Here is a 14149-nt window from a genome sequence, read left to right as displayed (position 1 = left end):
TGCTGCTACCATCTGATCTGAGTACAGTGCCTGGAAGGTGATAGGTGGCAGTGATATGTGATAGGTGGCAGTGATAGGTGATAGGTGGCAGTGATAGGTGGCAGTGATAGGTGATAGGTGGCAGGCAGTGATAGATGATAGGTGGCAGTGATAGGTGATAGGTGGCAGTGATAGATGATAGGTGGCAGTGATAGATGATAGGTGGCAGTGATATGTGATAGGTGGCAGGCAGTGATAGATGATAGGTGGCAGTGATATGTGATAGGTGGCAGGCAGTGATAGATGATAGGTGGCAGTGATATGTGATAGATGATAGGTGGCAGTGATAGGTGATATGTGGCAGTGATAGGTGATAGATGATAGGTGGCAGCGATAGGTGATATGTGGCAGTGATAGGTGATAGATGATAGGTGGCAGCGATAGGTGATATGTGGCAGTGATAGGTGATAGATGATAGGTGGCAGCGATAGGTGATAGGTGGCAGTGATATGTGATATGTGGTGGCAGTGATAGGTGATAGATGATAGGTGGCAGTGATATGTGATAGGTGGCAGTGATAGATGATAGGTGGCAGTGATAGGTGATAGATGATAGGTGGCAGTGATAGGTGATAGATGATAGGTGGCAGTGATAGGTGGCAGTGATAGGTGATAGATGATAGGTGGCAGTGATAGTTGATAGTTGATAGGTGATAGATGATAGGTGGCAGTGATAGGTGATAGATGATAGGTGGCAGTGATAGGTGATAGATGATAGGTGGCAGTGATAGGTGGCAGTGATAGGTGATAGATGATATGTGGCAGTGATAGGTGGCAGTGATAGGTGATAGATGATAGGTGGCAGTGATAGTTGATAGTTGATAGGTGCAGGGTTGGTGGAGTTCCTGCACTTGACTTGTGTCTTTGAGGTATTGATTGGTGTCTGCTTTGCGTAATTGTTCAGCTGTTCTCCTGTAGATGGAGATAGGGGCGACAGTGGCTCAGGAGGTAGAGCTGTCGTCTGGCAATCAAAAGGTTCCCGGTTCGATTCCCACTCCTCCCCACGGCAGCGTGTCAAAGTGTCCTTGAGCAAGACACTTAACCCCCTAACTGCTCCCGATGAGCAGGTTGGCACTTTGCACGGCTGCCTCCACCATCAGTGTGTGAGTGAACGGGTGAATGTGGGTGAAAGTGCTTTGGATAAAAGCGTCGTATGAATGCAGTCCATTTATAGATCTCTCTTCTAGAGGAGTGGGTTGGTTATAGATCTCTCTTCTAGAGGAGTGGGTTGGTTATAGATCTCTCTTCTAGAGGAGTGGGTTGGTTATAGATCTCTCTTCTAGAGGAGTGGGTTGGTTATAGATCTCTCTTCTAGAGGAGTGGGTTGGTTATAGATCTCTCTTCTAGAGGAGTGGGTTGGTTATAGATCTCTCTTCTAGAGGAGTGGGTTGGTTATAGATCTCTCTTCTAGAGGAGTGGGTTGGTTATAGATCTCTCTTCTAGAGGAGTGGGTTGGTTATAGATCTCTCTTCTAGAGGAGTGGGTTGGTTATAGATCTCTCTTCTAGAGGAGTGGGTTGGTTATAGATCTCTCTTCTAGAGGAGTGGGTTGGTTATAGATCTCTCTTCTAGAGGAGTGGGTTGGTTATAGATCTCTCTTCTAGAGGAGTGGGTTGGTTATAGATCTCTCTTCTAGAGGAGTGGGTTGGTTATAGATCTCTCTTCTAGAGGAGTGGGTTGGTTATAGATCTCTCTTCTAGAGGAGTGGGTTGGTTATAGATCTCTCTTCTAGAGGAGTGGGTTGGTTATAGATCTCTCTTCTAGAGGAGTGGGTTGGTTATAGATCTCTCTTCTAGAGGAGTGGGTTGGTTATAGATCTCTCTTCTAGAGGAGTGGGTTGGTTATAGATCTCTCTTCTAGAGGAGTGGGTTGGTTATAGATCTCTCTTCTAGAGGAGTGGGTTGGTTATAGATCTCTCTTCTAGAGGAGTGGGTTGGTTATAGATCTCTCTTCTAGAGGAGTGGGTTGGTTATAGATCTCTCTTCTAGAGGAGTGGGTTGGTTATAGATCTCTCTTCTAGAGGAGTGGGTTGGTTATAGATCTCTCTTCTAGAGGAGTGGGTTGGTTATAGATCTCTCTTCTAGAGGAGTGGGTTGGTTATAGATCTCTCTTCTAGAGGAGTGGGTTGGTTATAGATCTCTCTTCTAGAGGAGTGGGTTGGTTATAGATCTCTCTTCTAGAGGAGTGGGTTGGTTATAGATCTCTCTTCTAGAGGAGTGGGTTGGTTATAGATCTCTCTTCTAGAGGAGTGGGTTGGTTATAGATCTCTCTTCTAGAGGAGTGGGTTGGTTATAGATCTCTCTTCTAGAGGAGTGGGTTGGTTATAGATCTCTCTTCTAGAGGAGTGGGTTGGTTATAGATCTCTCTTCTAGAGGAGTGGGTTGGTTATAGATCTCTCTTCTAGAGGAGTGGGTTGGTTATAGATCTCTCTTCTAGAGGAGTGGGTTGGTTATAGATCTCTCTTCTAGAGGAGTGGGTTGGTTATAGATCTCTCTTCTAGAGGAGTGGGTTGGTTATAGATCTCTCTTCTAGAGGAGTGGGTTGGTTATAGATCTCTCTTCTAGAGGAGTGGGTTGGTTATAGATCTCTCTTCTAGAGGAGTGGGTTGGTTATAGATCTCTCTTCTAGAGGAGTGGGTTGGTTATAGATCTCTCTTCTAGAGGAGTGGGTTGGTTATAGATCTCTCTTCTAGAGGAGTGGGTTGGTTATAGATCTCTCTTCTAGAGGAGTGGGTTGGTTATAGATCTCTCTTCTAGAGGAGTGGGTTGGTTATAGATCTCTCTTCTAGAGGAGTGGGTTGGTTATAGATCTCTCTTCTAGAGGAGTGGGTTGGTTATAGATCTCTCTTCTAGAGGAGTGGGTTGGTTATAGATCTCTCTTCTAGAGGAGTGGGTTGGTTATAGATCTCTCTTCTAGAGGAGTGGGTTGGTTATAGATCTCTCTTCTAGAGGAGTGGGTTGGTTATAGATCTCTCTTCTAGAGGAGTGGGTTGGTTATAGATCTCTCTTCTAGAGGAGTGGGTTGGTTATAGATCTCTCTTCTAGAGGAGTGGGTTGGTTATAGATCTCTCTTCTAGAGGAGTGGGTTGGTTATAGATCTCTCTTCTAGAGGAGTGGGTTGGTTATAGATCTCTCTTCTAGAGGAGTGGGTTGGTTATAGATCTCTCTTCTAGAGGAGTGGGTTGGTTATAGATCTCTCTTCTAGAGGAGTGGGTTGGTTATAGATCTCTCTTCTAGAGGAGTGGGTTGGTTATAGATCTCTCTTCTAGAGGAGTGGGTTGGTTATAGATCTCTCTTCTAGAGGAGTGGGTTGGTTATAGATCTCTCTTCTAGAGGAGTGGGTTGGTTATAGATCTCTCTTCTAGAGGAGTGGGTTGGTTATAGATCTCTCTTCTAGAGGAGTGGGTTGGTTATAGATCTCTCTTCTAGAGGAGTGGGTTGGTTATAGATCTCTCTTCTAGAGGAGTGGGTTGGTTATAGATCTCTCTTCTAGAGGAGTGGGTTGGTTATAGATCTCTCTTCTAGAGGAGTGGGTTGGTTATAGATCTCTCTTCTAGAGGAGTGGGTTGGTTATAGATCTCTCTTCTAGAGGAGTGGGTTGGTTATAGATCTCTCTTCTAGAGGAGTGGGTTGGTTATAGATCTCTCTTCTAGAGGAGTGGGTTGGTTATAGATCTCTCTTCTAGAGGAGTGGGTTGGTTATAGATCTCTCTTCTAGAGGAGTGGGTTGGTTATAGATCTCTCTTCTAGAGGAGTGGGTTGGTTATAGATCTCTCTTCTAGAGGAGTGGGTTGGTTATAGATCTCTCTTCTAGAGGAGTGGGTTGGTTATAGATCTCTCTTCTAGAGGAGTGGGTTGGTTATAGATCTCTCTTCTAGAGGAGTGGGTTGGTTATAGATCTCTCTTCTAGAGGAGTGGGTTGGTTATAGATCTCTCTTCTAGAGGAGTGGGTTGGTTATAGATCTCTCTTCTAGAGGAGTGGGTTGGTTATAGATCTCTCTTCTAGAGGAGTGGGTTGGTTATAGATCTCTCTTCTAGAGGAGTGGGTTGGTTATAGATCTCTCTTCTAGAGGAGTGGGTTGGTTATAGATCTCTCTTCTAGAGGAGTGGGTTGGTTATAGATCTCTCTTCTAGAGGAGTGGGTTGGTTATAGATCTCTCTTCTAGAGGAGTGGGTTGGTTATAGATCTCTCTTCTAGAGGAGTGGGTTGGTTATAGATCTCTCTTCTAGAGGAGTGGGTTGGTTATAGATCTCTCTTCTAGAGGAGTGGGTTGGTTATAGATCTCTCTTCTAGAGGAGTGGGTTGGTTATAGATCTCTCTTCTAGAGGAGTGGGTTGGTTATAGATCTCTCTTCTAGAGGAGTGGGTTGGTTATAGATCTCTCTTCTAGAGGAGTGGGTTGGTTATAGATCTCTCTTCTAGAGGAGTGGGTTGGTTATAGATCTCTCTTCTAGAGGAGTGGGTTGGTTATAGATCTCTCTTCTAGAGGAGTGGGTTGGTTATAGATCTCTCTTCTAGAGGAGTGGGTTGGTTATAGATCTCTCTTCTAGAGGAGTGGGTTGGTTATAGATCTCTCTTCTAGAGGAGTGGGTTGGTTATAGATCTCTCTTCTAGAGGAGTGGGTTGGTTATAGATCTCTCTTCTAGAGGAGTGGGTTGGTTATAGATCTCTCTTCTAGAGGAGTGGGTTGGTTATAGATCTCTCTTCTAGAGGAGTGGGTTGGTTATAGATCTCTCTTCTAGAGGAGTGGGTTGGTTATAGATCTCTCTTCTAGAGGAGTGGGTTGGTTATAGATCTCTCTTCTAGAGGAGTGGGTTGGTTATAGATCTCTCTTCTAGAGGAGTGGGTTGGTTATAGATCTCTCTTCTAGAGGAGTGGGTTGGTTATAGATCTCTCTTCTAGAGGAGTGGGTTGGTTATAGATCTCTCTTCTAGAGGAGTGGGTTGGTTATAGATCTCTCTTCTAGAGGAGTGGGTTGGTTATAGATCTCTCTTCTAGAGGAGTGGGTTGGTTATAGATCTCTCTTCTAGAGGAGTGGGTTGGTTATAGATCTCTCTTCTAGAGGAGTGGGTTGGTTATAGATCTCTCTTCTAGAGGAGTGGGTTGGTTATAGATCTCTCTTCTAGAGGAGTGGGTTGGTTATAGATCTCTCTTCTAGAGGAGTGGGTTGCCAGGTAATCGGCAAAGTCAGGATCTTCTCTAAACGGCAGAAGAGTGTCCTTTTATTTTATTTTTATTGAACCTTTATTTACCCAGGCAAGCAATTAAGAAAAAATTCTTATATACAAAAGCAGCCTGTCCAAAAAGCAACGGCCTTTTGAGGGAAGGGGGGTGGGGGAGGCTGTAACAAAAACAAGGTTATGTACAGTACATGCATACAAATAAATAAAATACAAAATGACAGTAGCAATAGCATACAAGGACAACAATAAATAAGGGGGGGGAGAAGGAAAGGGAGAGAGGGAAAAAGAGAAAGAGAAAGGGAGAGTGAGAACCAGAGGGAGAGTGAGAACCAGAGGGAGAGAGAGAGAAGACAGGGGGAGAGGGAGGGAGGAGGTGAGGGGGCCTAGGGGGAGGAGAGAAGAGTCTGAGGGTTATGAGTGCGATTGGGAGCTAGTCAGCAGGTGCAACAGTCGGTTAAGATCTGTTGCAGATTTAGTTTAAAAGCAGTGAGCGATGTGAGCGATGTGAGCGCAGTGAGTTTAAGTGTTTTGTAACGTGTTCCAGTCACATGCAGCAGCCAATCGGAAGTCCTCGGGATGCCTCTGGGCGTATCCCGTGTGGCCTCGTGCACGTATCCCGTGTGGCCTCGTGCACGTATCCCGTGTGGCCTCGTGCACGTATCCCGTGTGGCCTCGTGCACGTATCCCGCATGGCCTCGTGCACGTATCCCGTGTGGCCTCGTGCACGTATCCCGCATGGCCTCGTGCACGTATCCCGTGTGGTCTCGTGCACGTACGTATACACGCTGTGTTGTGTTACTCGTCATAGTGTTGCATTGATTGCAGATATCTCCTGATCGAGAACTTCATACCTCCTGAGGAGAAGAACAAGGTCATGAACAGGTTGCATTTCGACAGCGAGGAGGATCAGTGGAGGTTTCGACCCTTCATCCCGTCAGAGAGGTTCGTGATGTGAGCTCAGAACAGATGCCTTAAAGGGGCACTTCACCCCCAACATTTTCTTTTTGCACATTCAAGAACATTTTGCACACATTGGTTTAGTTTGACAGTTTTGACAGTTATTGTGCTCGAACAATGCTGATTTATTTTGCACATTACACATCCAAAAACTCAAAACCGTTTTGCACAGATGAGTTTGACAGTTATTGAGTAAATTAATTTGAGGTATTGCTATTTTTTCCTCTACATCATTTCATGGTGCTGTGATTAACACGACACAAGGATTCATTGTCCCTGATGACATCACTGGTGGCCACGTTCAAACTCATTTACTCTCAATAACTGTCAAACTAAATTAACGTGTGCAAAGCGGTTTAGAGTTTCTGGATGTGAGAGATAATGTGCAAAATACATCATTGTTTTTTGGTGAAGGGCCCCTTTAAGATGTGCATTAATAATCTACACAACCTATCTGTCTGTCTATCTGTCTGTCTGTGTGTCTGTCTGTCTGTCTGCCTGTCTATCAGTCTGTCTGTCTGTCTGTCTGTCTGTCTGTCTGTCTGTCTGTCTGTCTGTCTGTCTGTCTGTCTGTCTCTCTGTCTGTCTGTCTGCCTGTCTGTCTGTCTGTCTGTCTGTCTGTCTGTGTGTCTGTCTGTCTGTCTCTCTGTCTGTCTGTCTGTCTGTCTGTCTGTCTGTCTGTCTGTCTGTCTGTCTGTCTGTCTGTCTGTCTGTCTGTCTGTCTGTCTGTCTATTTATCTATCTATCTGTCTGTCTGTCTGTCTGTCTGTCTGTCTGTCTGTCTGTCTGTCTGTCTGTCTGTCTGTCTGTCTGTCTGTCTGTCTGTTCATCCATCCATCTAGTCACCTTAACAACACGCCATGGTCATTTTCACTTTCACAACAGCTATCATATTTCATATTAACAGTAGGCGTAACATAATATTGGCACATCTCCATCTTCCTGGCATGACACTCCACGTGTTAACCCTTCCTCCGCCGTGTCTTCCTGCCAGCACACCCACTCAGGTCAGGAGGAGGCCGTCCTCTGTGGTGGGATACAAGAGACCTATCAGCCAATACGCACAGATGGCTGTTGCCACGGCTACAGGCCCCCCTTCTAGATACCAGGTTGGTCCTTGTTGGGTTGTTTTGTGAATTATATCTTTTTAGGAAACACAGTGGTGGAGTAGGGCGGCTGAGTGGCGCAGTGGGCAAGGTGCTCGCCACTAACGCAGGAGATGCTGGTATCGAGCCCAGCTCTCGGCGTTGCTGCGCCTGCGAACCCCAGCTACTAGGACAGAGCGGCTTAGGCTCAGCTTCTTCCCCCAGGCCATCGGAGCCATGAACAATGAACATTGAGTGCTCAGAACATTGAACTGTCCACACACAAGCACACATGAACACACACACGACACGCACACTGTGCACGCTCACACACAAGCAGCCACTTAACACTTTAACATGAGCGGGCACACACTCATGTCGCACACACACACACTTATGGCCAAAGGAAAGGACACTTTAAATTAGAATAACAGGAACAGTGTATTGCACTACCAAAGCTAACTAGCATGTCCCCACATGCTCTGTAAATAACTATGTACAGATACCGAGATGTCACTCCATGTTACCTGTTACCTGTTTACTGCACAATGTTGTTTCCTTCTTTTGATTCTATTATATGTACCACTGTATTGCACATCGTTGCGGGCAAGACCACCCGCATTTCATTGTATACCTGTATGCCGTGACAATTAAAACTCTTGACTTGACTTGACTTGACTTGCTACCGGCTTGGCCGGCCGTCATACTAACACAATTGGCAGTGTTAGAGGGTGGGAAAGCCGGTGGGTGGGGATTGGACGTTGTGGACAGCGACTCCTACAGGTCGGTTAGGTGACGCCGGTGCGGCGGAAACAGGAAGTATCGGGGGCAGCGTGAGCCTCTCACGCGTTACTCCTCGCCACCGAGAGTTCGAGCTGCTGCGGTGAAAAGATGCGACAGGCTGCCTCCTCGTGTACCGGAGGGGACACGTGCTGCAAGGCTTCTATCCTCACTACAGCCGACCAGTGGGGGGCATGGTCTAGCAACGTTCAAGACAGGGGAGGGGAGAATTGGAAATACGAAATTGGGATGGGAGAAAAATAGAAAATGGGGAGAAAAAAGTGGATAAAAAGAAAAAAAAAAACACAGTGGTGGAGTGAGATCTACATTCAGGGGGGCGAGGCCCTAAACGTTAACCCTTTCACTACCACACTACAGAAGGTTAACCCTTTACTATCACACTACAGAAGGTAACCGTCTGTATTGTATTCTTCAGCTGCTACACACTCATTCAGTTCCCAACATCCCCCCCCACACTGAAGGAGGGTTAGAGAGTGTTATTCATTTACTTTCCCCGCCTGGATTTCCCTGTCGGTGTGTGTGTGTGTGTGGGGGGGGGTATTAGTTTAGTTTAGTTTATTTATTTAGCACATTATTTAAAAAAAAACAGTGCTAGGAGGGAACGAAGCCCAAAGTTCCACTCCCATCTCATTGTCCATAAACAATATGAACGAAATACATGAAAACACGGTCTAGAAAATAAACTACAAAACAGGATCAGAGACATAAGGCAGACACTATAACGAAAACATGGAAGATTGACAATAGAGTCAATAACAAGAACAATCTTTTTAATTTCTTTTTATTCCAAGAAGGCAAAGGAGAGGAGAATAACATATGAACAGTATATAATGAGGAAAAAGAAACAAGCAGCCATACAGTAGATGTAACACTGATGCACAGGAGTAACTTATTCAAACCGACAACCTTCCAGTCACACCAGGACCATCCTCCTCTTCACGGCCAGTCCTGCCACACCGTGTGTACCTGCTGCCGGTGTACTGACCGGTGTACTGACCCGTACTGTACCTGCTGCCGGTGTACTGACCGGTGTACTGACCCATACTGTACCTGCTGCCGGTGTACTGACCCGTACTGTACCTGCTGCCGGTGTACTGACCCGTGTGTACCTGCTGCCGGTGTACTGACTGGTGTACTGACCCGTACTGACCTCCGTCCATCGCCATGTCTCCCATCTGTCGCAAACTGTGGAACAATCTGAATGTGGTGCTAAAGCAATGTCCAAACATGAGACAATTCAAACTGAATTATAAAGAATTATTACATGGCGTTTTAACATTCGCCGAAATGCTTGATTGTGATTGGTCAATAGCCCCTGACAGCGGTGAATAATTTTTCGATAACCACCGGTGATTATTGTTTTTCGCAGCTGGAGCAATCAAGCCCCACTGACACACACTGTTTCAGTGCAATTAGACACACCTGCCGGCTGCCGGCGATAATAATAATCACTTTATTTGGGCTGACAGAGCCACAGAACAACTGCGTCTGCATTTGATCTCGTCTTGTCGATGGTGTAAAATGAATTAGGTATATTGTTAGTAAGTTAGCCATGTAATAAGCGGGATAATGTATAGCTATACTCGGTCATTGTCGCAAAATAATTGACCTTCACTGACGTTTAAAACACCTCTGCGAGGCGCCTCGTGTTCTAAACTCCGTGTCGGTCAATTATTTTGCGACAATGACCTCGTAGCTATACATTATCCCTTACATAATTTTCACGAGGTACAGGGATGAGGAAGGGATTTGACATTCACAGGTGTTTACATTTTTTTTCTTTTTCTTTCATGTTTACATTTTTATAATTTCTTTTGCATATATATATATTTATATTTGTTTTGTAAGGTTTTAAATTAGTAAGGAATTACATTCATTTTGAGTAGTGGAAGAGGGGTAGGATTAAATAAGTCTTCTTCCTACTCCTTTTTGAACATGTAAATTGAGTTATGTTCTTTTTTATTTTATTTTATGTGTTGCATTGCTAGAGATCAATGATTTGTTTTTGTTCTATATTGTTTGTATTTACATGTTTTTCGAAATAAAGATTTTAAATCAAATCGAATAAAAAACCGTTCCCACTGTCCAGGCGGAGAACATCATGCTGCTGGAGCTGGACATGAGTCCGCCCACCATGTTCACCCTGAACCTTAACGGAGCCCACCTGGAGCGGGCCTTCTGCCCCCGGCCGCTGCTGCGAGACCCGCTGGCCACGGTGCCCCTGATGAGGGAGAGGGGCGCCGCCTCGCGCCTCCGCAAGTCCAGGTCCTGGTGAGGGAACGCTAAAGGCAGAGAGTACTACTACTATACTCACGCAACTGACTCGCTCTTTTCTCCATCCTCCAATCGCAAACCGTTGCTTCGGAAAGCGGCGGCTGCGATTGGAGGATCGAGGAAAGAGGGCGTGGTTTGAGATAGGTCTATTATAAACTTTTTTTTCACCGTATGAATGTGAGGTATTATTATTCATATACCGGAATATTGTTGAGTAGTTTGATTTGTGGATGGAAAATGTGCACTTTGTAGGCCTAAAATAAAATGTTAGAAAATGTAAACTAACCCTCTAACCCTCTTTGTACTATTATGTACCTTACTACTATGCTACTATCCTTATACTACCTGTCTTGTATGTTTATACCGCTGTGCACTCAGAGGGTAACACTCAAGTTCAACACTGTTTGACCAACACTGACCCTTGGCTGCCAGAGATGTCTCCCTCCTGCTGACTTGTTGTTGACTTTGGATAAAAGCATCAGCTAAATGACTAAATTGCTAAATTATATATAAACCTAAATCAAAATATAGGTCTGTTTTACGGAAACAAACCTTTCTTTCACTACCACAAAATACAGTAAGTAAAATGAAAAACTCATATTTTCCTGTTGGCTAGTGTTAGTCCTGTGTATCAAGACACAGGCAACTGACAAGACAGTGAAAATATGTCTCAATTCATTCCCCCCCCCCCCCCCCCCCCCCCCCAAGCAGTGGGGCTGCCCTTTTGTTTACATCTGGATCACAGATCGGGCCTTTAACGTGCAGTAACTCTTTGCTGTCCACACAGCGAGACTCAACATAATATGTAACAACATAGTAACCGCAGTGTCATAATAAATCATATAATAATAATAATAATAATAATAATAATAATAATAATAATAATAATAATAATAATAATAATAATTCATTTATTTTGTATAGCGCTTTTCATTGACCCAAAGTCGCTGACAATAGGCAAAAAACAAAGAAACAAAGAACCACAGGGAACAATATGATGAATACACAAGAACATAAACCCACGAGTAACAGACGACAAACACAGGAGCCAGAAGGGGAGACGGTCGGGAAGTGAGGGAGGGAAACCGAGGGGGGGGGGGGGGGGGGGGGGGGGGGGGAAGGGGGGAGAGGAAGAATGTAGGGCAGGGGAAGAGGGGGTGGTAGGTTGGAGGAGGGTGGTTATGGGTCGGCCTGGCTCCTGTGCATCACGTCAGGCCCATTCTCCTGATCATTAAAAGAAGATAATACAAGTCAAGTGAAGCGTTCCTTTATTAATCCTCTTGGGGGAACTGCAGGTGTCATGGCAGCATGGGGAGGGGGAGGGGGAGGGGGGGTACAGGCAGGAGGGATAATAATAGAATAGTACCGGAGTAGGGCACCTCCTCTGCAGGACATGAGGACAAAGTGAGAGAAAGGAAAACGCACCCTCTTCTGCTCCTAGATCTTCATCGGGACCCGTGTTTGATGATGAAGAGCCAGTAGATTAGATTAGATTCAAATGTATTGTCATCATACAGCACAAGACGTACAGTACAACAAAAAGAAGTTTGGCATCCTCCAACTTCTATTTTATACTTGCTATACTTATTTTATTTTATACTAACTTGTCTAGCACAGTCTGGAGGGTAACAGAAAGAAGCATTTTGTATAAAAGTATTCTGTACTTCTGTATGACAACTAATAAAGAAACTTGAACTTGAACCAGAGTGCAAATGTAACAGTAAAGTACAATGGCACAGGTGATTAAACTGGGTATAGGATATATAATAATAATAATAATAATAATAATAATAATACTCAGTACTACTGAGTAATAGTGCTAATCAGATGTACAGAGTTGTAGTATTAATATGTACAGTGATACAGGTAAATACACTATGGTAGTAGTAAGTCATACTGGCCAGCAGCGTAACTAGTAAGAGTAGGTAATAATAATAATAATAATAATAATAGCTTCATTTTATATAGCGCCTTTCAAAAGACCCAAGGTCGCTTAAAGGGATATGTACAGATATAGTATCTACAGCTATGTAACAAGGACTATATGCAGGTATGTACAGACAGATGTGGATAGATATATATATATGGTAGAATAAATATGTATACGGTATATACAGCATTAATGTACATGCTATCATACAGAGCTATATGGGTTATATGCAGGTGTATAAGTAGGTATATAAGGTATACTGTATATATACAGTAGGCTTGAAACGCGGTCCGGTAGAACATTAGAGCGTGTGGTCTGTCTCTCTTTCTTTCGGCCTTATACCCCACTATTCACTTACATTAATCATTAACCCTTTCACTGCCACACGACAGAAGGTTAGCCCTTTACTATCACACAACCGACGGCGATGCTCCATCATTATGCAAATGCGGAGCTAATGATGCTAATGATGGAGCATCGCCGTCGGTTGTGTGATAGTAAAGGGCTAACCTTCTGTATTGTCACAGTGAAAGGGTTAACCGGCTGTCGTGTGGCAGTGAAAGGGTTAAGATGGTGCTGAGTCTCAACTCTGGGGGGGGTGGTCCGGAGGGGGGCTGTGTCCCCCAGCCAGGAGGCAAACACATTTGCAATAAAGAAAGCCATTTGCTGTAAGTTCCTGCAACTTAAAAACAGTAGTGTATAAGGTTGCATAATAGTTTAATGTTGAACACGAAAACACACACACACACAGAGGAACAGAGGACCAAGCAATAATGTATTAGTTAGACAATGATGAGTAAATAAATAAAAAATTAAATAAAGATATCTAACCCTAACTAACCTTACTGTCATGCACGTGTCCTAATAAACTAACCTACACTGTAGCACTCAACACTTTGATGAACATTGTTACTCAGCTGATAGTCGTGCCCTTCCTTCCTGATGACTTGTTGTACAGAACTTGTAAGTCGCTTTGGATAAAAGCGTTTCAGCTAAATGACTAAATGTAAATGTAAATGAGTCTGTTTCTAAACTGGCCCAAATAAACATACATTTATTGTATTTTTTCTTCAAAACCACATGGTGGCGCTGGTGCTTTGTCATAGTGGTCACCCCTGTACCACTGTGTAGGGAAAGCCCTGCACTATGAATAGAATAGAATAGAATAGAATAGAATAGAATAGAATAGAATAGAAATACTTTATTTATCCCGAAGGAAATTCAGCACTACAGATCACTCACAGTAAACACATTAGTCAGAAACAAAAGTCATGCATAAGAATAAGAATAAATGATAAAATACGGTCCAGGATATACATTCTGTTCAGATTCTGATTCAGATTATTTTATTCACCATACTGTATATACAAATGGAACGTGATTCGACATTACAGTGCAAGATTTTCTTTTTTTTCACAAATAGGAATAACATAATAATAAATAAATAAATAAATAAGTGCAAAACAGGAGAAAACAGTGAGACAACAATAAGACAGTAAAAGTGCAGTGGTTGGAGACATGGATACAGTGCTGAAGCATAATGCTCATATATGCCTGTCCTATATTCTTAACAAAATGAAGACTCCAAAACAGTATTCTAAAAGAAAATAACAAAACAATTATTATTCACATTTGTAATCTTCAACCACTTTTTTTTTCTCAAGCGATTGGTTTATTTGGCCAAGTTAACATCCTCACTCTGTCTGTCTGTCTAACCCTAACCCTCCACACAGGTACCAAGCACCGCAGCCTCCACACGTCTCCACCTCGTCCTCCTCCAGCTGTCTGTCGTCGGGGTCCCAGTGTCTCCCCCAGTGTCTCCCCCCCCAGCCTCCGAGACAGAGGCCGTCCTCCGCTGCCTACCACTCGGCAGGAGACGTATGA

The 14149-nt window shown here is 44.0% G+C and overlaps 1 protein-coding gene across 1 annotated transcript in view; it reads left to right on the top strand.

The window, feature by feature from the left end:
* The window catches only part of kif3cb (kinesin family member 3Cb), a gene marked incomplete at both ends in the record, with an annotated part of 45476 nt that extends 31327 nt beyond the window's left edge, over positions 1–14149 (top strand). The window contains 4 exons of the mRNA XM_084310312.1: positions 6044–6160; positions 7170–7284; positions 10151–10332; positions 13999–14149. Of these exons, the coding sequence (XP_084166438.1) occupies positions 6044–6160; positions 7170–7284; positions 10151–10332; positions 13999–14149 (565 nt within the window). The remainder of the gene's footprint in view (positions 1–6043; positions 6161–7169; positions 7285–10150; positions 10333–13998) is intronic.

Source organism: Notolepis coatsorum, assembly GCF_963971535.1.
Source record: "Notolepis coatsorum genome assembly, chromosome: 3".
NCBI classification, from domain to species: Eukaryota; Metazoa; Chordata; class Actinopteri; order Aulopiformes; family Paralepididae; genus Notolepis; species Notolepis coatsorum.
Note: the sequence above shows the minus strand (reverse complement) of the source record. Positions and strands in the feature narration are given on the sequence as shown.